The sequence below is a fragment of the Bombus fervidus genome, chromosome 7 (assembly GCF_041682495.2).
Source record: "Bombus fervidus isolate BK054 chromosome 7, iyBomFerv1, whole genome shotgun sequence".
Lineage (NCBI taxonomy): Eukaryota > Metazoa > Arthropoda > Insecta > Hymenoptera > Apidae > Bombus > Bombus fervidus.
The window spans coordinates 6152950-6176163 of record NC_091523.1 but is presented as its reverse complement, the minus strand read 5'-3'; the positions used below and the strand labels follow the sequence as shown (position 1 = coordinate 6176163).

The 23214-nt window shown below is 41.6% G+C and overlaps 1 protein-coding gene across 3 annotated transcripts in view; it reads right to left on the bottom strand.

Moving 5' to 3' along the window:
• LOC139989066 (semaphorin-1A) overlaps positions 1-23214 on the bottom strand; it is a 368578-nt gene that overhangs the window by 322347 nt on the left and 23017 nt on the right. For all 3 annotated transcript variants that reach the window (XM_072006980.1, XM_072006978.1, XM_072006979.1), the window contains exon 2: positions 12621-12800. In XM_072006980.1, coding sequence (XP_071863081.1) covers positions 12621-12717 — 97 coding nt within the window. In that variant the 5' untranslated portion in view covers positions 12718-12800. The remainder of the gene's footprint in view (positions 1-12620; positions 12801-23214) is intronic.

Here is a 23214-nt window from a genome sequence, read left to right as displayed (position 1 = left end):
AACGCAACGGATTGAAAAATTACCCAATTTCCACCGTTTAACTCGCAGAATCGCTCGCTGACATTTTCCAATTTGATCATCTCCACCGTCTCTGTATACCAATAGTCCTTCGCACGACACGTGGCATTTTGTTGGTAAAAAGAAAAATTGAAAATTATCATAGGAACTAATTTGTCACGAGTTACGTAACGCGACGACATGGAGAAAGGTCGGAATCATATTTAATGCCATCCTACTCGAAACATCCGTAATCCAATGTACAGCAGACAAGTACAGCTTTCAATTTCCCATCGTTTGGTTTACAGATCGCGCGGATTGCATCGACGCGTAATCTCTCGTCGGTCGAGCGTTCAATGAAAAATATCTCGACCGAGAGTTTCATTAAATTAACTGGACGTCAAGCCACGGACCGATCGCAAATACTTATGTATTATCACGCGATTTCAAGCCCCGATCGCGATTCCATATTTTTCTTTTCATTTGCAAATATTTGCTAACGCTCGACTGTGATTCTCCTGTACGATGCCTCGTGCCGATAATCGAATATTTATCGGCCGATGTCCGCCGCGGTTTATTCGACAAACGAAAAGCTTCCTTTCTCCGTGCATGTCGCGCAAACACGCTTGGACGCGACAATAATTTAATAAAATTGTTTCACCGACCAATCTGCATCGTCCACGGATCGAAACTTATTCGACACGGCGCGCGTGATATTTTCTTTTTTCCAAACTTATCACGCGAGCGCTGCTCCACGTTACACGCCGGTACCGAACGAAAATTTGTATTCAACCGCGCCTCGTCGCTCGTTATCAGCCTCTGGCCTTTATTGCATACCCGCCAATGTTATCTAAACTTTCTTCTCCATATACCTGTACATAGCCATCCGTATCGCACGTTTGTACCGTTTATCTCTTTTATTTTGTGCATCGGTGTGTCTAGAAAAACTCGTGTCTCTGGGCTATTATATCGTTGGTCGTAACTAGCATCGCGCTGTGCGCGACGGCGACCATATGGCATCCGCAATTTTCCCTGTGATCTACGATCGTGCGATTGTTGGACCACGGATAACCAGAAAATTCACTTTGATCTCTTTCATGCTGGTAGATGTTAATGCGGGGGATATAAAGATAAAGACGTTGCTGGGAAACGCGCAGGATTAACGTGAAGACGTTTCTCTACCTCCGCCTCGTTCCTTTTTACGGGCTTCGTATTTACTTTTGCCGGTATTCTTTCATTCACGCTACATTACGAATTTCCTGGTATTCCTACGAATTCTCCGAGGAGACACACGAGATACTATTTACCAATCTACTTATCATAGGTTTCCATGGAAATTCAATTCACACGGCAAATGTGAAAATCAAATATATTCGAGGATTTTTAATCAGGGAACCGTTTCAATGCGACGTAAACGCTTCGTAAACTATATATCCGATAAAAGCTGTTCGATTAAAAACCATCAACGATCCAACCGACCGACTAAACGCGTCAAACAGAAAAGATAATAAATATCGATTGATCGAACACGATTGCACAGAGAATAATGGAAGTGTATTAAAGTAAGCATATCAAAAGCCATCGATTAAATGTTTGCTTGCAAATTTTCGAGTGGCGATGGCACTTTTGAAGCATGTCGCTGACGAGCTACCACAAAGCAACGCGTCGGATACCCACTCGCACTCCAACACCTACATCACCCAAACTAACCATTCACACAGCTGTCTATACACACCTATCCGATCGCGTACTATCACCCGTGAACGACGTTCCTCTCGTTTATCCCCGCTTATTTCACGTGCATATCTATGAACGTGTCTCGTGTCTCGTGTCTCGTGTCTCGTGTCTCGTGTCTCGTGTCGGTGCATTGGCATAGACGATCGTAACTGCTTGCTAGTACATGTTTCGGACCGTGGCTTACTTACACACAAGCAACCAGAGAGGGTGCTTGCCTGTAGCTCGATATTCCCAGTTATCTATCTTCGAAATACGCGCCTGCCCGTGTACATACAGAGGTTCGTAAAAGGCCAGGTTTTCTCCTAGGGCGGTCTTTTTTCACCGGATATTTATTTTGCCGTGCAGCTTTGCCATTTCGCGCTTAATCGATATGTTACCAAGAGGAATGTTTGAATTATACAAGGCTAGATCTTTCCTGTCTTCGTTTCTAGCCCCGTTTTTCCACCACCCACGTCCCGTCGTAACTGGAACGCGAATATCTGCAACTCGATACCTTTTCGGAACGATCCCATATCTATTATTCGTTTATATATATATTTCTTTGATATAACTTGAAGATTCTCAAAGCGACTTTCCACCAGACGTCTTCTTTCCGTTCGTTCTACGACGTAACGTAAATACATATCAAGTACGAAATTTAACATTCTTCTTACTCTTCTCTCTTGTCGAGATATTTCCCGCAATGGAACGATCGAATTGCCTACGTTATAAATATGAGATTTCAAGATTACTTAACACTAGAACTGCCGATAGTTAACACGAAGCTATTTCTATCAAAATGACTGATCTTTAAAAAATACGTAATAGAATATTTTTGTATTTATTGATTTATTACTTTCTTACAGAAGGAATTCCATATTATGGAATACATTTTTGGTACTATTAATCAATCTGCGACCATGATCCCTAAACGAGGGTTGGCACATTTATAAAATTGTAGAACCAGTCATTTTGGCTGGTGTAGTATTTCTAATGTTAGCCTCTAACGATCTAGCGACCGATCCGGAATTTTCCTGATAACTGATATCATCATATCGAATGATACGCAGTACAAATTTTAAAAACGTGTGCGAAGTTGTACAAAACAATAAACAGATTGCAGGAGCCTTTTACACTTTGACAAGTACCAGTCATTTTCACTGGTATTGGTATAAGTAGCCTTGATACAAAATTATTTTCAGTCTGAATACATAAAAAACAAAATAAAATTTATTATATTATTCCTTTAGTTATCGTTGCGAAAGTCATTACATCATTGTGGAAAAAAATATAACATGAAGTGAGAATTTTATAATAGAATTGTAAAACCAGTCAATTTGACTGGAGTGGTGGTTCTAGTGTTAACATGGTCCCGTCGTTTCGCTTCCAAGTACACTATCTTAACACTACAAACTTTATTTTCTTCCGTCGATACATATTTATTTTCGTTATAGCCTCTTTTGTCGTTACCGATCGATCGATTTCCTATTGCTTGCTGATTATCGGTAAATTCCAGCCTCGGTATCACGCATATATCGCGCCTATGTCATATATGTGAAAAGAAAAAAAACAGAAAAAAAAGGAAAAAGTAGCTTAATACGCTTGACGATCGTCGTGGAACGTGAATGTCTGCCTTTTTCTATTGCCATCGGTCGATCGCCAACTCCACGGCTAAGCTGCTCGTAAATCGTTATTTATTCTTAATATAACGTTATCACGGCAGCGTCTTATTGATTTCCCGTCAGTCCTGCCACCGGAGAATTCTATCCCCGGACATTAATAAATCTATCCGTCGAAACGGCGTCCTGAAACGTGTGCGGGTCATGGATTGGCGCGACGCGGCGCGACGCGACGCGACGATCGCTCGGACGGCTCTCAGGGCGGCTCACAGGGCGGCTCACAGGACGAAAGCGGCGTCGTTCTCGCGGGACGATCAATCACTTCGAAAACCGTTCTTTCCTTTACTTTCCTTTTCTCTCCTTTTCTCCCTTTGCCTCCCTCCTTTCCTTCTTTTATCCATAGAAATCGTTGCTTCGTTCAACTTGGAAAACTCGATCGTTTCCGCTTCAACACCGCGGCGGTTGACCGTCAATGCGTAAGCTCTAGCCGAATGTGAATCTTTTATGGAACAGACAGCTTTTTCTCGCTAGATATAGTTTCGTACAGAGTTGGCAAGTTTTTTGACAAAGTTGATTTTCTACAAGGTATACATCGTTGACGCTTTGATAGCATATCCTCTGTCCATAAAATTACAGCTTGTTACGATTCGTAAATTGAACAAAACAGTGTATGAACGAAATCATTGCCAAATAATTCGCATTTCTGTAGAATCAACCATATTTACGTTATGTATAATTGGCGATCATCGCGGTCGTATTTATTATTTATTTGACAATGAAAGCTCGTTGCAACAACGACTTAAGCAAAACTCGGCGTACCTTTGATCCTAAAGATACGGCTGATGGTCGAGTGCGTTAAAATTTCGAGATGAAGTGCCTAGATACCTAGCGTACGAACCTTTCGGCATCGAAAAATTCAATCATTTACCTTTCCATGTCGTTGTATCGCGTGAAATTTCGGCTTTGTGATTTTGTCGGTAAAAAATAATTACGTGACAATTCGGTCTACGGTTAATTTAACCATCTGCATGGTATATCTCAGGATAATCAAGATAATATGTATATTGTTAAACAAATTTTTCATTTATTTATTTTTGCGCGAACAAAAGTTGCAGTGACGCTTTGTAATTTCGGCATAAAGCCGATATTTTAAAGTTTGCAAATATAATAGAATGAAATAATTTTGTTGGTAACGAAAAAAATTGCCCATAAATCGTTGATAGTGAAAAAGAGCTTTTAAAACTGAATTAGTAGCGTTAAAACGATTCCAGTCGATAAATATCTCCGTGACGTATCTTCCTATAAATAATAAAACTAATCGTTAATTCTACTGACATTTTGCTCGCAGAATATTATATTTCCAATTTAAAAGTATCCACGTATCGATAAAAACCTTTCCACGTTTTATGGCAAACAAATAAAGGTTTTAAAAAAACTCCTGTTGAAATAATATCGATAATTGTTATAACTATAGGAGAATATGCGCGTAAGATACTATCCGTAGGTGAGAGCACTAAAACCGTTAGCAAGATTGCACTGGAAGCTTTAATAAAAGCCCTAAAAGCTTTTGATAAAAGCTAGTACACAGTTTCGATAATTACCATCTCGTTGCCACTTTCATTTTACGTAAGACTTTAGTTGAGGCAGAAAATGCTATTATTTAGATACTATTAAACGGAGCTACCACTTCAACGATTCCAGCTACTAAATCAACTCTCTAACTACATAGAGATAACTTAATCTAGCGAAACGAATCTTCGTAGTTCCGTGCTCGCTTTTGTTAATGGTCAAAGTTGACCGGATCAAAAAGCAAATGGAAATCACGATGCGGTCGGTCCCTTTCGATGATAATCGCTATCTCGTTACCACTCTGTTCGGCTAACGTTTCTAGTTAAATCGGATCTAATCAGCTTCGCCAGAGTCTCCTTGCGATCGTTTGAAACTCGCAAACCGTTTCTTTCGTTCTCGATATTTTTTGCCACTTGTTTGCAAAAATAGATACTCGAAAATAGGCTGCGAAATGGAAAGAATAACAGCCTAGCGACCAACAGTATCCGCTATCAAATTTATCTCTGCACTCTAGAAATTATAGATTCATCGATAGTTAAGGAATAATTAAAATCGATGACTTCTCCGATCGATAAACGTTCAACTAACATCGTAATTACGTGGAAAAGCTATTGGCAAACGAAATCGACGATATTCCTTAGCGAAACGGAACACGTAGCCCACGAGTTATGATAACAGGGTATACGAATCGGTAGGAAAGTGGATTTGCAGATGTACGAGCCATGTGTAACTTGCTAGAACTTGCGAACTTCTGTCAGATCAGGTCCTGTTCCGATGGAGATCTTAAACCGCGATACGAAAGATTAACTAGTAAGTAGAAATACGAAGCTAGCCCGGTTGCCATCGATCACTATGCTATTTCCGGATTAGTCGAGAGAACGTACAATGTACGATTCCATGAATGCCATTTTTCCAAGAATTCCGCTCGGATTTAAATATCACACGATTGGCGATCGATACGTGGTTACATAGCGCGAGCCATTCGCCACTAATTAAAGTCTGATTATAATTTCAATGGTAATCTGGCACCGCGTTATCTAAATCTGTTATTCCGAATTGCACGCAAGATTCGAAGAATTTAATTATATTGCTGGCTGCTTCTATTCTTTTTTAACGTGACACACGCACACAGAGACGCGCGCGCGAACGAGCGAGCGACGCGGCAGGTCCGTGAATGAATTAACTCGGCCTGTACGCCGAGATAATAATTGTTAAAATCTCGAGCATGTCGACGGCATTGTACCTGAATTTCAACTATAAATAAACAGCGAGTCCAGATACCCAACGCGGTCGTTATGCTCGCTACACACAAGAACAGTTAATAGAAGCGGGCTACCTGTTCTGTCACGCGTTGTGTATGCATGCAGCTGAATTGCATCGGAATAAACATCTGTACGGCTCGTATAAACCGTCGTCGTGCTGACTTACATTTTAAAATACGACTTCTTGCGCCATTTAGACGGAAATATCGTACACTGTACGGAATAGAAGGAATACGTTCCGTAGCATTGCAAGAAAATCCGCGGGGAGAGACTGGCGAAAAGATTTGCAAAACGATAATGCATTTATAGGACGAGTTCCAGTGGAAAGGTGTGACCATTCAACGTTACACCAGGGTAGTTTCACCTTTCCATTCTCGATATTGGCGCGAGCCTGGCCCTGGATAACGAGGATAAATGTTCCTGTTGTAGCTGTACCATGCGTCATACTCGTTCAGCCAGCGTATGTGTACTTATAAACATACACGCGCGGAGTAAAACTCTCGACCGACGTTTGCGTCGAGCACGTTTACACGAGATCGTTAATAAATATCGGAAGCATTTTTTGCGAAACGATAAAAAAATCATTCCACGCGCGCCAGTTCTGTTCGACTATCCACTTGCTTACAGATGTTCTAATACGAATCACGCGCCATTTTATCGAAATGCGAATACAACATACACGTTGAACGTTTACTCGTCTAAATAACATAACATCGTTTCAAATGTACACCTGTAGAAATGTCGTGGAGATTCGAGCGGTAGGTAAAACCGTTGTCACAAGCAAAGATAGGGGCCGATTATTATGGCTGATTGCGTTAATATTTAACTATTGTTGGAATCACGTTCGAAGACAGTTCCATTAGTTGCACGATAGTTTGACTGCGCCGCAAACGTGCATTAATATCTCGCTTGAATTTACATTGATGAATGTATCAATGATTAACGGCCGTATCACCGTCACAAATTTCCAACATCGAACAAATACAATACCTCGTGAATGCAAACTACCATGTCTAACTACGCTTCTCTATACTTGGTCTACTCCTAGAAACTTCAACCCCTTTACAAATTCAGAAACCAGAAGTTTAAAGACAATCGGTTGAATTAATTTCTTAGCGAAAAGACACTCGTTAGAGAAATGCGCAAGTTCCAATTAACGATAGAACACTGGTAATGTCGTTTTATTTGCAATTCTGCCAGAGATTTTCTTCGGCGTTGCGTGCACATCTTTTCGCAGACATTCTTGTGTTAACATTTAGCCAATGGCGCGTGTCACAACGAGCTATACGTTTTCACCGTGCATTTTTCCTAAGCATCGAGGACTAATATTCACTACTTAAAGAACAAAGAAGTCAAAAAATTATTTAAATGGTTAATTCTATTTTGCGGTAATGATTTTATTTAACGATTTCACATATTGTTTATACAAAACATCAAAATTAAAAGTATATATTAAAAAATCTAGATAAAATTAAAAACATTAACATTAGAACTACCGATATTAACACGAAGCTATTTGTAGCAAAACCAGTGAAAATGACTGGTCTTTAAAAAATACGTAATAATAGAATATTTTTGTATTTATTGATTTATTACTTTCTTAAAGAAACAATTCCATGTTATGTAGTATATTTTTGGTATTATTAATCCATCTGGGACCATGATCTCTGAACGAGGATTGACACGTTTATAAAATTGTAGAACCAGTCGATTTGACTGGTATGATAGTTCTAGTGTTAAAGATGACTAAAGATAAATAACATGACTTGAACGTAAAATTAAAAATTCATAATGCATTTTAATATTTTTTTACAGTGTGCTATCGTTCTATATATTCTATAATGTAACTTCTTAATTAATTTTAACACCACTAAATTGCTGTATTCTATTATACACTATACTTTATGAAAGCAGAAAAGTGGCGCAATTAATTGGAAACAATTCCAGGTAAACGATAACTGATAGTAACAACAAAAAAAAAAAAGGAAAACGCGTTACTAAAGTCAAAAAGCGAGATCTCCGTTCTCCTTCTTCACAGAGGGGAGATCTCCCTATTTAGTTGGCTAAGTATTAAGTACAATTTCGTTCTACACGAAGAAAAATCTTACACCAGAGAGTCTCGAAAAGCGTACAAAATGTACCGGTGCTGTTCGAACGATCGTTTCGACGAGATCAGATACAAAATGTACCGATGCTGTGTAACTTCGCGCGCCAATGAAAGCTAGTTAAGATGCTTTCACGATCATGATCGGAAATGGTTATAGCGATATAGACACAGAGATGACTGTATAAGTCTGCAACAGCCGCATATTCGGACGACCATTGACGACTGCGCGCGTTCTAGCAGCTTAACAAACTTCTTCCGAGTCCTAACGAGCTTACTCTTGGCAAAAGCCACTCGAGTGTATGGCTTCCTTGGTTACGATGCAATGGCTAACCTACATACCGTCATATTATTACATCCGATTCCCGCTGCAATGAACGCTACCTGTATGTACGTGTACCAAGTGTGACAATATATTCTATTCCCTCACGGTTGTTCACTCGCAGCGTCGTCAGTTCGCTCAATCTTGCACCACTGTACCGCGTTTCGCTTGTTCCCGTCTTCCGATGAAACGAGAATACGCCGATAAATCGAATGCCATGTTTTTACCTTCACGGCCAGTACATGTTCCTGCGACCAATTTGCCTCCTCTTTTCGCAGATACCTTATTTCTAGCTATTAAGATATGTATAATTTTGTGTGCTAGACTAGATTAGCCGCGTAGTAGTGACATACGTATGCGAATATGAGTGTATGGAAGTATGTGTATGCACAGCGTCTCAAAACACAGATGAATGCAACTGTTCCGTTAGCATAGAAGATGGTGAGACAGAGAGAGAGTGCTGCGACGCGTGTAAATGTATATCGACGAAGATCCTGCGAATCGTTTATTAAATAAATCTAAAACTATTTTAGGATAAATTCTAAGTGTAATCTTAGTGTTCCTTTACTTTTATTTCGGCAATTAAGATTCACAATTATCAACACTAACTTCAGATGTAAAGAAATTCTTGTTGCAATATCGTCGGTAATTAGCATCGTGTAACTTGACTCAGCGAAAAATCAGCGTTTTTTAGCCCCACTATTTCTTTCCTCGCAATCTGCGAAAAGACGTGTTCTCATAGAATTATTGAAACATCTACAGAACTGTCGCTAGAGCGAAAGAAAATTAGATAGTTCTACGTAACTTGTGTATAACGTAGCTAATATTTACGACTGTTCATTGAATGTAATACTCACAGGTTCAATGTAAATTGCTATTACATGCAACTATTTGCCTGGAAATATTGGAGGAATCCACAAAAGTAAGGTGTGCGTGGCAACTGTTAAAACGACAAAGTCAGGTATTGTAAAAAGTTAGTCTCGTAACCACAACTTTCCAAAAGTACTTTAAAAAAGCTGTTTACTTGAAACTTGTTCAACATTTGAAAAAACATCGGATTGGCCTTGCGACGAACAGTCCATGCTACTTGACTTTCATCCAACCGTTCTCGGTTTCCTCTAAACTCTACACTTCACCCAAAAAGAAACTCTTAAATAAAGGCATAAGAAACTGCTAAAATTCTGCCCTAGATATAGTCCGACTATCCGTGAATATATTTTCATAATATACATATACACAATTGGAGCAATGCATCCGAAAGCACGAAGCACACGATCGCATGCCGTGGATTTGTACGCGGCACGGCCGTCCAATTTCATCCGAACCGAGCTAGAGTCAGCCAACTACGTATGTATCCCGGTCGTTCCCGACGTAATTGAATACTCAATAGGATTTACCAAAGCGGACCAACGCGGTGGCCGCGTCGATCGACACGACACACGCCAATATTTGATCCGTGTCAAAAGCTTCGACTCGAAGCTTTCGAGGCAGATTCACTCGCGGATTTCGCAGGGTCGTTAAACTCGCCGACCACCTGCCCTCCCTTCCCCACCTGTCCCACTATTGTTCCATCCCCTTACGTTTCTGCCTCTTTCCACTTCATTGTCTTCGACTTGAATTTTCGTTTTCAATTTCCTTGTCTCATTCTATTAACCAGTCGCTCGTGTCACACGCGTAACGTCTCTGCTTTCATCAAATCACCCGATATGCCGATTATTGCGGCATTTCCAACGTTTTTGCGCTGTTATATATCACTGTGCGCGGTAAAAATACCTGGATAAATTTATTTCAAAAAATAAGTTTAGTTACGTCTGTCGCAGTTTCTACGAGAAAGGATATCATTTCGAGATAGATTACTTTCTAGTTACGTGTTTCGGCAATCGTTAGTTTACTTTGCACTTGCTAACAATCCTATGCAGATCTTTCCAATCGCTTCTCCTTCCTCTATTTAAATTAACCGTTCAAAGCAATTAGAGTTTTAGCCAGAGCGCTAGTCAATCGTTTAAAAGCATGAAAATACAGAGATTAAACGAATTGGATTATTCGTTTGGAACGTGTGGATTAAGCACACAAACGAGAGGTATTTGTCTCGCAGCTGGTTACTTCTCGGTAACGTAATCTTCTAGCTGCTCCAACCAACTGTATAATACTACCTCTTCCACCAACTATAGAAACGAACTAGTCCTACCAACTACAGAACGTAAACTACCGTGAAATAAATACACAGAGGCCAGATGAAAATATCGTTTAACTATTAATTTCTCACCGACGCTTTGTACTTGCCAGCAATGACAAACATGTTCAAACATCCGACAGCGTCTAATGTATTTTGATTTTTTCCCACGCTTCCCCGATTCTTTCTTATCCTTTTCCATCGACATCCGCTCGACGTTTATCCCGGTCTCTAGCCGGATGAAGCGTTATCGGCATGTTGCGTTTAATGCCGGCATGGCACTTGCACAACTGAACGGAACGGCGTGGCGTGGCGTGGCGTGGTGCGAGGCCGCCAAATCCACAGGTGCGGCGAAAGCGTGCTCATGTCGCACGGAAATGCCTTTGAATCGACTGCGACGGGACACAGCCAACAACAACAACCGACGATGACAACGACGACGACGACGATGATGGCGACAATGCACGACGTATCTCTACATGTTCTGTGTACAATTCCTTTCCTCTTACCCCGCCTAGTCCCTTTACAAGCGTTCTGCTTCGCCCTTCCTCTGGCCGTCGTTCTCTTTCGACGATGCTCCTCCAGCTAAAGGATTCTTGATCACGTGGCGATAACCTTCGACGCGTTCACCTACAGATCGGTTGCACTCGACCGGTAAACGTGTGATTTCTAGCGAGCTGGTGCTCGCCGTCACCGATGTCTTTATCTCGCGCGAAGGAAATGAAATTTCCCGTGTGAAAAGATCCGCGTGAAAGAAGCGCCGGAATCGGGCGAGATACGAGAGAAGTAACTTTTTCTTATCGGCGAATTGCCATGGAACGGTGCGTTATTGTTCTCGGTAAGCTAGCGCGTGCAAACAACCGTATCGAGAGACTACGACTGGAACGTGGACAAAAACGAGGGATAAATTAACTTTTGAAGGAAGGCGAACCAACGGAATGGAGAACGAACCGATTTCATTGCCATCGATTCATCGGTCATCGTAATGCCGCTGTTAGTTTCTACCGTAGTTCTTACGCGACAAAGATTAGATTTCGGCGGATGAAAGACGGCCGCGAACTAGGAACAAAAGAGAACGAGGAGGACGAGTCGAAGCAAGCTTTTCCATCGAATTCACCGTAGAACGTGCCTTCTTGTTCCCGATAATCTGTCGCGCGTTATAGTAATTAAGTAGAACGAATTCAACGGAAATCTCTTGGGATAACGGAACGCGGCCGTTAATCCATGGAATTAATTTCGCTGCGTTTCCGCGGCGTGAAACGGCGTTTTCGGATCCAGCCGAAAGAACATCTTTTAGTTGAACTGCATTTACTCGATCGACAAATGATAAGAAACTCGGCCAAAGAAAAGGGTACGGAAGAAGAAGAAGAAGGGAAAAGCAGAAAAAGAAAGCGAATGGTTGCAGACGATCGTTTCTACAGAGAGTAAATTGCGACGCGCGATTATTTCCAGCATCGCAGTTAATGACGTACAATGAATGCGCGACGCGCGTTTGCGTAAAATGCATGGAAGATCCATTTGGCAATAGCTCTTTGATTTAATTTTAATTTCATATCCATACATATATCCTAAAATGTCGGGCGGGACCAATTTAATAATTCGATACAGGTATAAAATAGCGTGGTGAGTGTGTGGCTTCGTTTCATTAAATTTTCGCACGCAAAGGCGAACGACGAACCGAATTTAGCGATACATTACATGTTAAACGACGTTATTCGATAAAAATGCGTCTGGCTAAATAGCACGTTGTTCCATCCCTTTTTTCAAAGTGCTTAAGCACCGGTATAAGACGAACAATCGCTTTTTATATAAAATAACACGATTTTTGTTACACGCTTATGCAGGCAAAGTTACTCACGATGTTTGACATGCAGCCTAGGAACAGGATCTTGCGGCCAAGCCACGTTCTGCGCAACTAAGCTGATCAGTGCCAAAATTCGCAGGGATGTGCTCATTTTGGTAGCGAGTGGCCCTGCAGGGTATCCTATGAGTCAACGGTAACTTTCAATCCTCGTCATCGCCGCTCCGATCGTCATTCCTGAAAAAATAGAAACAAACCGTTTGCGTTTGAGAAAGGAACAAGCCCGACGGAACAAATTTGAATTTGAGATACGGAAATCCCTAAAAACGAACCAATAATAACATTAACGAAAATAGCAATAACAAAGACATCAGACCACGATACTAACGCGTGCGTTTTAACACTAGAACCACCACTCCAGTCAAATTGACTGGTTTTACAATTCTATTATAAAATTCTCACTTCATGTTATATTTTTTTCCACAATGATGTAATGACTTTCGCAACGATAACTAAAGGAATAATATAATAAATTTTATTTTGTTTTTTATGTATTCAGACTGAAAATAATTTTGTATCAAGGCTACTTATACCAATACCAATGAAAATGACTGGTACTTGTCAAAGTGTAAAAGGCTCCTGCGATCTGTTTATCGAACCCCAATTAACCAATTTCCTTGTTTTGTACAACTTCGCACACGTTTTTAAAATTTGTACTGCGTATCATTCGATATGACGATATCAGTTATCAGGAAAATTCCGGATCGATCGCTAGATCGCTAGATGCTAACACTAGAAATATCACACCAGTCAAAACGACTGGTTGTACAATTTTATAAATGTGTCGACCATCGTTTAGGGATCATGGTCCCAGATGGATTAATAATACCAAAGATGTACTACATAACATGAAATTGCTTCTGTAAGAAAGTAATAAATCAATAAATATAAAAATATTCTATTATTACGTATTTTTTAAAGATCAGTCATTTTGATAGAAATAGCTTCGTGTTGACTATCGGTAGTTCTAGTGTTAATTCTCCGCGATTTAGTAAAAGAAGAGGAAAGAAACGGATATTCGTCAAGGTAGGAAATGGTTAGGTACGGCGTTGCAAAAGTTGCAAAGAATTTTCATTTTTTCGCGATATTTGAATGACCGAGAACATCTTGTTTGTCACCGTCGTAAGAACAAGTTTTGCGCACAATCGTGTTAAAAATGCCAGTTCTTAACAAACGCTAGCTGCGGTGGATGAAACGGTGTTACAAAAAGAAACACCGGTACATATCATTGTTCTTTTTCGTAAAGAAGTTATACGCGCGACTTCTTACACAGCTGAGCCAACGATAGCAGCCGAGACGGTGCAATCGAGGAAGGAAGAGAAAGGCAGGGAAAGGAATGGAAAGGAATGGAAAGGAAGGGAAAGGAAGGGAAAGGAAGGGGAAGGAAGGAGAATGGAGAGGAGAAGGAAGGCGGCAGGCAAGCTAAAAGGCTAACGAAGGAACGGTAGAAGACCGCTGCCGACTCGAACGAGCTCGGCAACGACGATGAAGAAGGCGACGATGGTATGCATTATGCAGAGAGGTCGCCAGCTCAAGCTTCTATTTGTCCCCCAGCTTTCGCAGCAGCCAGTGCTGCTCTGCGACGACTTCGAATACATTCGCGATTAGGTGGCAAATCGGATGTACACCTATGCATACGTATGTAGGTACTTATACCTACAAGGTTTTCGTTGAATCGTGCAGCGTATCTAACAACGCGCCGCCAACTATTGTACCAGCCATTTCGTATATCGCGCGTAAAATGTACGGCTTAATCTCGTTTCCACTCTTCGACTGTGCAAAATCAGCCCTACCACTCATTTGTCGTATCTGAATTCGCGCTTACTATTCAAAATTTCCGCTCAAGGATTCCACATCGATCACACTTGTCACAGTTCTATATTCTCCCTTTTATAACTGTTTCGTGACAAATGCTATCGGTATAACGAGATTTGTCCATGCGAATCAAAAATCGTACAATGTAAAATCTGATATCGAATTTAACTTGTCGGGCGGGTGCGTGTCGAACCGCGTCAACCCTGAAACAAGGATGATCGTTTTCGACAAGAATCGCTCGTCGACGGTACGCGACTTCTCGTCCGCGCGACCGTAGATTTCGCAAAACGGTGGTAAAGGATCGGTCGAACAGGAGGGAGAAGTGCAGCGCAACGCGAACAAAGGTACGCTATACGCATCTGAAAGAGCGAGTCACCGTTAGGCGTGGCTCGGCCTACTTTCCAGATTCGAGAGACACGAGACGAGCCGTGGATCAAGACTTACTTCCCTGCAGCATCGTGGACACCACCAACCAGCGTCGGCTTCGTTTCCCCGCGCGATTATGGTAGCGCCACGCTGCCCCGACTTTCTCTTCTCTTACGTCGACCGAGTCACGAATCACGAGCCATCGGCATCGATACGATCGTCGCGATCCAATCGGAAACCCTAAGCGAGGTAGGAAAGAATCCGATTTAATTTTCCCCATCGGTGTCGGATCGGTGTCACGTTGGAAAAATCCAGTGTCCAACGGATTCCAAAGCCTTAAAGTAAAGAGGGCAGATTTCTCGTGGTAGGCAAACGCGTACACGGTGAACGAGCGCAGTCGGAGCAAAGTACATAATCGAAGGTGCGGAACGTGAATCGCTAGAATCGGAAGAAAATTCAGGCACGGTGACTCGTGCGCCTCTTTCTCCTTGCGTTTCCCTTCGTTTTTTCTCTCGGTCATCATTTTCTTTCAAATTCACTTACGGCCATGTGTATCACATGGGTGGAAGAAATCACGTAGAGTCACTGGAGAAGGTTAACTTTGACTGGTTACGTTAGCCGAGTGATAGCGTTCATCGAATTTCGATACAAGTCTGTAAAAAAATATCAGGTCGTTGAACCGTGAGAATATAGGGCAAATTCTGTTCTTCATATAAATCGGCTAAACATAGGGAAAGCGAAAAACGAAAAAAGAAAACAAAAGACACCTTTTATTCATGCCGTTTAAACGCAGCTATTCTGTAAAGAGGAAAAAGAACAATAACAGGCGAATCCTTGTATAAAGGGCCATAGAATCGCGATAACAATGAAAACGCTGCTGCAGGCGCAATCCCACAACGTGTTTCCAAATGGCGTTCGAACGAAACGTGATTTTAACGACATGATCGGCTCTTTCGGTACATTAACCTTATCTACCATCAATTTATGGTATTTATACGCTTTCGGGCCAAAAACAGGCCAAGAAACGCAACGAGAAAACGACCATGGGAAAACGAGAGAAAATCGAGGTTTGACGAAACGCTTCGACGGGAAACAACGACCAAGCGAAAGACACGAAACGAGCCAGGGAAAATTCACGGGCAACGACAATCACCTGCATCAACTATGCTGTATATTAGTGTTGCTAAAATACAAAGAAATGTCCATTGTCTTACATGGGTTCAGTTTTCACGAATTATGTCCTAAATTAAGTACGACATCGAAATAATACTTTGGAGCGATGTTTAGAACAACTAGGCCAATTCCAAACTACTTTTTAAATCTTCGATTTTCACTTTCTCTAGGTTGTTTCTGTAATCTCTCGAGATGAGTCGTTATTATTTCTTTTTTTCTTCTCTCGGTTCAACGAACCGACGATCGAAACAAAATCGCATCTTGCTCGTGATTTCTCGATGGTTTTCATGATCGTTTGTTTGTTTGTTTCTCTCGTAGCGACGAGACTTTGAAACAACGATTCTGCTTCTACGTACTTACGAAAGTGCGTGTGTCCTTTTAACTGCGCCCTTTCTCATCTTCCTTCACTCTGCACCGTCACAATACGGTTTTCTCGAGACTTTTCTATTTCTAGCGACGCGTTTACACCAACGTGTGGCGTCCTGTTCGGCATCCCGCCTTAGTATCACGATATTTATCTGATCGATAAATCGGTAAGGTGCGATCGCCATCCAGCGACGCGATCCATCTGTGTTCTCACTTTTACCTAGTCCAGCGAACAATACTATTGCACTGCTGCCCTGTTCGTGGTCCAAGAATTCACAGACATATACTACGTTACGCTCGATTTTTCACTGCATATCAATACCCATAAGCATTACCTGTCGATAAACGTTGCCAACTTTTCTCTCGCCGAGCATCAACTTTTTGCACATTTTATCGGCTCTTACCAGGATATACAGTATGTTAAAATGAGTTACGTCGCGATCTTGGCGGGAGATTCTTCAGTTTGTTAGACGTCGTGGCTTCAATCTTTTTCTTACTTGTGACAGACCCGCAGCCAAAGTACCAATGGTAAACGATCCCTGATCGGAAACAATACACGTTATAATTAAGGCTTTCCATGTAACTGGCGAAACTTCGCAGCTTCATCAGGATTCTCCTTCTTTCTTAACACTTTGACTGTCATATCTGATGAACTTCTTACAATTGTAAAAATTGAATGAAAATTGACAGTTAGAAATAGAAGGTATTTTGAAATAAAGAGTGCCCCATTAAACATTTTTATTGGAACATTAATAAAAAAAAATGGGAACAAATCTTGCATCTAATGGTGCACTGTGTTACAACACTTTAAACATAAATGTGGCTCATCAATACAATCTGGACAATAGGTGGTCACCTTTTTCGTCCGATTCTTAGCAATTTTTGATCCTAACTGTTCAACATTTTTTTATAACACTCTCTGCAAAATTTTCGTACCAGGTACGCTTGTCCTTCTTTCTTCCGCATTTCCTGTCGCAATCTTTGTCGAATAAATATATTTGACGGCTCTGGTGAATGGCACTGTGTAAGGTGCATTGCGAGTGCCATTCTAAAATCTGATACCTTGATTTTTGTTTTTATTGCTAATTTATAGTATCATCGCGTTTGAAATTAATGTATTTAACAATAACTCTAAAGCTAATTTTATACACCACTTGAGGGTTCTTCTATGTGGTGTAGAATATGCTATCATTTGATCTGATAAATCTACAGCACATTTTCCTTTGTTGTAATCTACCACTACCATTGGTTTATCACAAACATAATTTTTTTTTCCGATCTCTATTTCAGCCTAATATCTTCTACACGTTTCAACAATATATGCTGCACGTTTTGCTTACGACGAAATAACGAATGCGAATGGTTTGTTGAAATAAACGAAGCCTTGTTATAATACGTTGCTGCCAACTGTTACCAAAGCGCCACGGTAGTCACCCGTGACCACCAATAAGGTAAACAGTCGCCATTGGGGAAGAATGTTGTCTTACATCATCAATTTATTATTATTTTACCATTATATGCTTTGAATAATAAAAATACTCCCGTGGCGTCCTGAGCGAAACATGTGATTTCGGCGTGGCAGTCAAAATGTTAGCAAGCAATTGCAACAGCTTCTCGTTGGCATTGCGTAAAAGAAACAAATATCGCTCGATGGTATACGATTTACGTCTCGTTTACAAGCAATAAGAACATTAATTTTCGAAACGAGCCACCGAAGAAATTAACGTTCATCCAGTTGATTCTTCCAAAGAAATCTTTCAAACGATATCTTGTAGCTTCGCTCGTCTGATCGTGTAATAATTAATAAACGGTACTTAGATGTTCGCATTTTTTGTTCCATCGACAGCGATGTAATTTACGCGTAAAAGTCTCGAATTGTGAGAAAAAATTTAGGAGAAATTGATGTACGCGTTGAAGATTATCAAGAAATTCTAATGGCCTGTTCTGCGTGTACCTTATCCTTCTCTGATTTCTCAAGGTATACAAAACGAATTAAAAGGATTAAAACGTTCGCTAAAACAAATTTAAGGAAAGGCAAGTAGACGAGGTTGGCGTAACACACCGCGACGATCGATCGAAAGCAGAGAAAACGTAATCACGAGTGCACAGTAGTTTCTACAAACGTAATCCCGATAAATAGGCTTTCACAGCGGGTTGTCACGAATTTGTCAACGGTTTGCGTTAGCCGACCGTCGTATCGATAGTGTAATCGCCGACTCTCTGGCTCGCTGTGCGCAATACCTTCGCCGTATACGGTCGTTTAGGAATGGAATTTGTTACCTTCGATTGCGACAAGTTTCGAGAAAAAGATTGCGCTCGCAGCGACAAGTTTCATGAAGCCAAGAAAGAACAGGAGAGAGAGAGAGAGAGAGAGAGAGAAGGGGTCAGAGGATGGGGTAGCGTGCGGAAGCCGCTGTAAAAGTAGAAAAGCTACCGAGGGAGCTAAGGAAGGAGTGATAAGTCTAGTAGATGAAAGGCGCCAAAAAGAAGTACACAAGATATCCGTGCGACGAGGCCGATGAATGAGTCTACCAACGGTCTTTGAAGCTCAAACCAGGCTGTGATTAATAAGTAACGTCGATCTTGGCTAAAGTAGGTGGAGTTTCCGGAATCTTAGTCGACTGTGTGTGACGCTTCTTGGCAAGCTAGTCGAGTGTAAATAATTTTTCCGAAATAAATGTTCTCGCGTGTCTCGCAGAGTACATCACGAAACCAAAGTTGAGTAAGAAGTTAAGCGAGACAAGTTAAGTAGCGATCCAAGTAACCCGTTGCCATCTGACTGCATAACAAATTAAACAGAATATACTCGGCTGATGGATAGAACCAGGCCCGACAAACATGTAACGCACCGATCAAACTAACTGTGTGCCAAATTCCAATGCCAACATAGTATGTACACATCAAATTCTATTTTTCTGTTCTTCGTTTTTCTTTTACGTCCTATCGAATGTTTCACCAGTTGGCCGATATCGATCGAAAGTGAAGATCCAACATCCACGGAAATCGGTATTTCGATTTGAACTTTCTCCAACGAAATTGATAGACGAGAACATTTAACGGTCGTTTGTCAAATTTTTTGCGCAAATTTCACGACGTTTGATCGAAAGCGCGAAAACCAGGTCAGAAAGGTTGCCAATAACAGCTGAGATCTTTCGATGTCGATAATTCTAACTTGGAGAAATCTAAATTTGCTAATCATTAAATCTAATCGTTGCTTTTATCTTGGTTATCCCAGTGACGTTCGTTATTAAACTTCAACAGATATTCCTACCTACGAGTCTCGAAAGTTTATTTATGACGGACGGAAAAATCGATATCGAAAAAATGTCCGAGGAAATTACAATCGCGCGAATAATTTGTTCTTTTGCAATATACGCTAATAAAACTGACGTCTTAATTATTCAAAGGTTCATTGTAACTGCTGTCTTTCTCTATCTTACGATACCGCGATAGGAATCGGGCAAGAATTGTGCCCGGCGTCTGTCGGATATCGAAAGATTTTAACCATTCGAGTGTACTGCATGTCGACATGGAAAAGGCTAAGATTCGTGGGCGAGTGTTTACGGCTCGACAAACACCCAAACGGTAAATAATCCAAGTGACAACGTGACGAAGCTACAAAGCGAGTCAGTGACCCCCGACGATTAGATATACCGCGTATGCAGATTCCAGGGATATCTGTAATTCGGATACGCGAAGCGTATCGCCGATACTCGAATTATCGAGTCGCAACCCATTTCCTCGCGGTACACAAATACAGCTGTGTAAGTACGTATAGTATCTTGGTGGCGTTGTGTATGATCGAAGATATATGATATCGTACAGGTGAAAGGGTACACACAGATAAAACGGTTATGCGCCATTTCTCCGTGTAGCTACTTATCAGCGTAACGACCCGCCGCGAAATCGTCGTGTTACAAAGTCGCCGATGCACGATACCAGCGGATTATCGGGGCGAGAGAAGTGGAAGACTAAGTGGCCAGGCAGAAACTACGACGGCGAACGTGAAAGCGGGGAAATAAAACGGCGGAAAAGAAGGGATGGGAGGGAGAGAGATCGAAATCGAGAGATGGAGCCGCGCGTGATAGCGGAAAGAGACAGAGCTGGAGAACGTGGCGGGCTATTTAAACGGGCCAGCCAACTCTCACGAATGAATATTCAGAAGCACACGGAAACTGCAGAGAACGTGGTCTTCCTGCCCCAGGTGACCTCTCGTGGAAACGACCAGGTGAAATGGTCCAAATCACAGCGAATATTCAGATCCCAACCCTCTTACCGTCGTCCTTGTGCAAATTACTCTCGTTACGAATGCCTGTGATCGAGACTGCCAAACTATGTAAAAGAGTGTAACCAAAACCGCGATTCCCCTTGCAAATTTCTTCGGAACTGTCGTTGCATAGAGAGAATACGTCGCCTCGCGTCGTCTAACGTCGCAACTTCGCTTCGTCGGATCGCAAGAAACGTGGAAATTTAATGCCTCCTTGAATCACTGTGTTGTCTACGCTCGTTCAAATACCTACGCCGGTTGTTATGTTCGATATCAGCCCTTAGGGAACAGCCCGTCTGAATCTCAATTGCTTATAAATAATTAATCGCCCGGCATCCACTGACGTTCCAACGTGTATCATTCTTACGAGTGAAATAGTCTGCCTCTGACAGCATAGTAGATACCGAGAATCGGTAGCCCAAACCGCCATTAGTAGTCCGTTCGAATCCCTTTCCAAGACAATATTTTCAAAACTTTATCGTTCGAATAACTTACATCGTTCTACGTTTCAAACGGATACCTCGAACGACTTGTCGCTATATTTTTAAACGAAACGTTACAACGTTACCTAAGCATGTTCAAGCAACGTTACCAAATTACCTAAACAGAGTAAATATATTATACGCGCGAGACGTTAAAAAGCTAGATCGGATATAGGCTTTGATGAAAGAGAATATTAAGAGAGGCGTAAGAAAAAAACAGTAATTAGTCTTCGGATTAAAAAATGTCCAACGTGTAGCAGAGAACAGCATCGAACTACTTTACGGCGTTAACCGGTGATGCTCGCAAGGATAACAGCCAGCAATAAGGTAATTCACGTCTTTATTAAAGCTCAACGAGTATAATAACGAACTGGCCGATTTTTCTAATTTTCAAGACAAAGTGCAAAACGTGTGTAGAAGTTAACACAGCTACTTAGTTCGCTCTATAATTTTATACCCTTTGCTATAACAGCTTTTTACGAGTATAGGTCTCGCAGGTCGTCCAAAGATAACCGTTACCGTGGCTGCTCAACTATAACTTTAGCACCTGCAAACGACTTTTTCGACCATCTCATCGCCAGTCAGAATCGTTACGCTATTCAAATACTTGTGGCGTGTTCACGGGCTGTTTTACAACCGCTTCTCGTTTTTCTATTCCGAGACGCGAGTTGTCGCGTCGCAATTCGAGCCTTAAAAGATCGCATTGCGACAGAACCAGCAGCAGATTCTTTTTATTCCACTTGTATCAGCGATATACGACGAAGTTCTTCTTTCGCGCGTATCGACAATACGCTGCGGCTCACGGGTGTCGCATCATCCACGAAAATACCACGTAATATAATACATGGATGGAATAAATCGCGTAAATTCGTACCGCGACACGACCATAGATCTTCATCGAGTTGATTCAACCGATTTCTTTGCTTCCCGTATTTCTCCGAGACAACCAGAGTCACATGTTTAATTATGGAAATCATATTTGATCCACACGAGAAGCTCGCACTGCCTCAAAGTGTCCAAATTTACATTGGAAAATACGTTGAACCTGATTTCGAAATGCAAATATTTAATCGATTCGTTCGGCAAATATTCGCGCGGTGTAACTTTAATGTAAGATGTTGTAAAAATACCGTGATAATAAGAATTCCAATCTTCCGCTGCACCAAAATCCTCAATAGCTATTCGCGGCAATTCCAACTTCCCTTAGGTAATCATCGCCCGTACGAGATCGCCGCTGCAGTGTCCACTTCGAAGCTTCTTTCTCCGATAGGAAAACAGGTACCGAACGATTAAGCTTACTAGATGTTGCCGCTTAAAAACGTAGCATTGAAAATGGTGGCGAGCCGTAATAATAAGCCGTAATAACAAGCAACGAGAATCGAGCGTGCAATTAGCTCACAGTCGCGTATAGTTAACCGTATATGGCAAGAGGTCCACTCTCGTCGACTACCGGTAATTTCCTTGGGGAAGAATCCCGATGCTGTATACAAAAGTGAACATTCGGCCGTACGATTACGTCTGCGTCCTCGCGGATAATTCTCACCATTAATACACGGTGGGCGTTAACGGTAAGAGACGAAAACCGCGCGAATCGAGACGGTCGCGCGTGCACCAAACGTCAACGCGAGGAAAAAACGATGGAAGGAAACTGACATGAAAAGCAGGTAGATCGAGGAACGTTGCCTCGCCGTGCTTCAGCGTCCAGTTTCTCGAATGTACCGTAGCGAACACGACCGCGTTAGTGCACCTCACGTAATTTCCGTTAGTTAACCAATTCACCCACGTGCAGGTATTCTTCGTCGACGCAAGGTCTTCCACGACATGATAATTCTCGAGACTGGAGGATAAATATCATCGAAAAGTTATAGCGCACAGCGGAAAATTTCCGCCGCTTCCTTCCTAAAGAAAAAAAAGAAGAAAAAGGAAAGAAATACCTGAGAAGGGGTAACTTTTCGGAAATCGGTATTCGCAAGTTTTTTTCCTGTCGAGGAAAGATAACGGCGAGTTATACGCGATCGTCTATCCGCGGAAGGAAAACCGCAAAAAGAATTTCAAAGGCTTACTTTTGTTGGAAAGCCGCTCTACCAGTTGCGGTATCGAGAAAAATTATTACCATCTACGT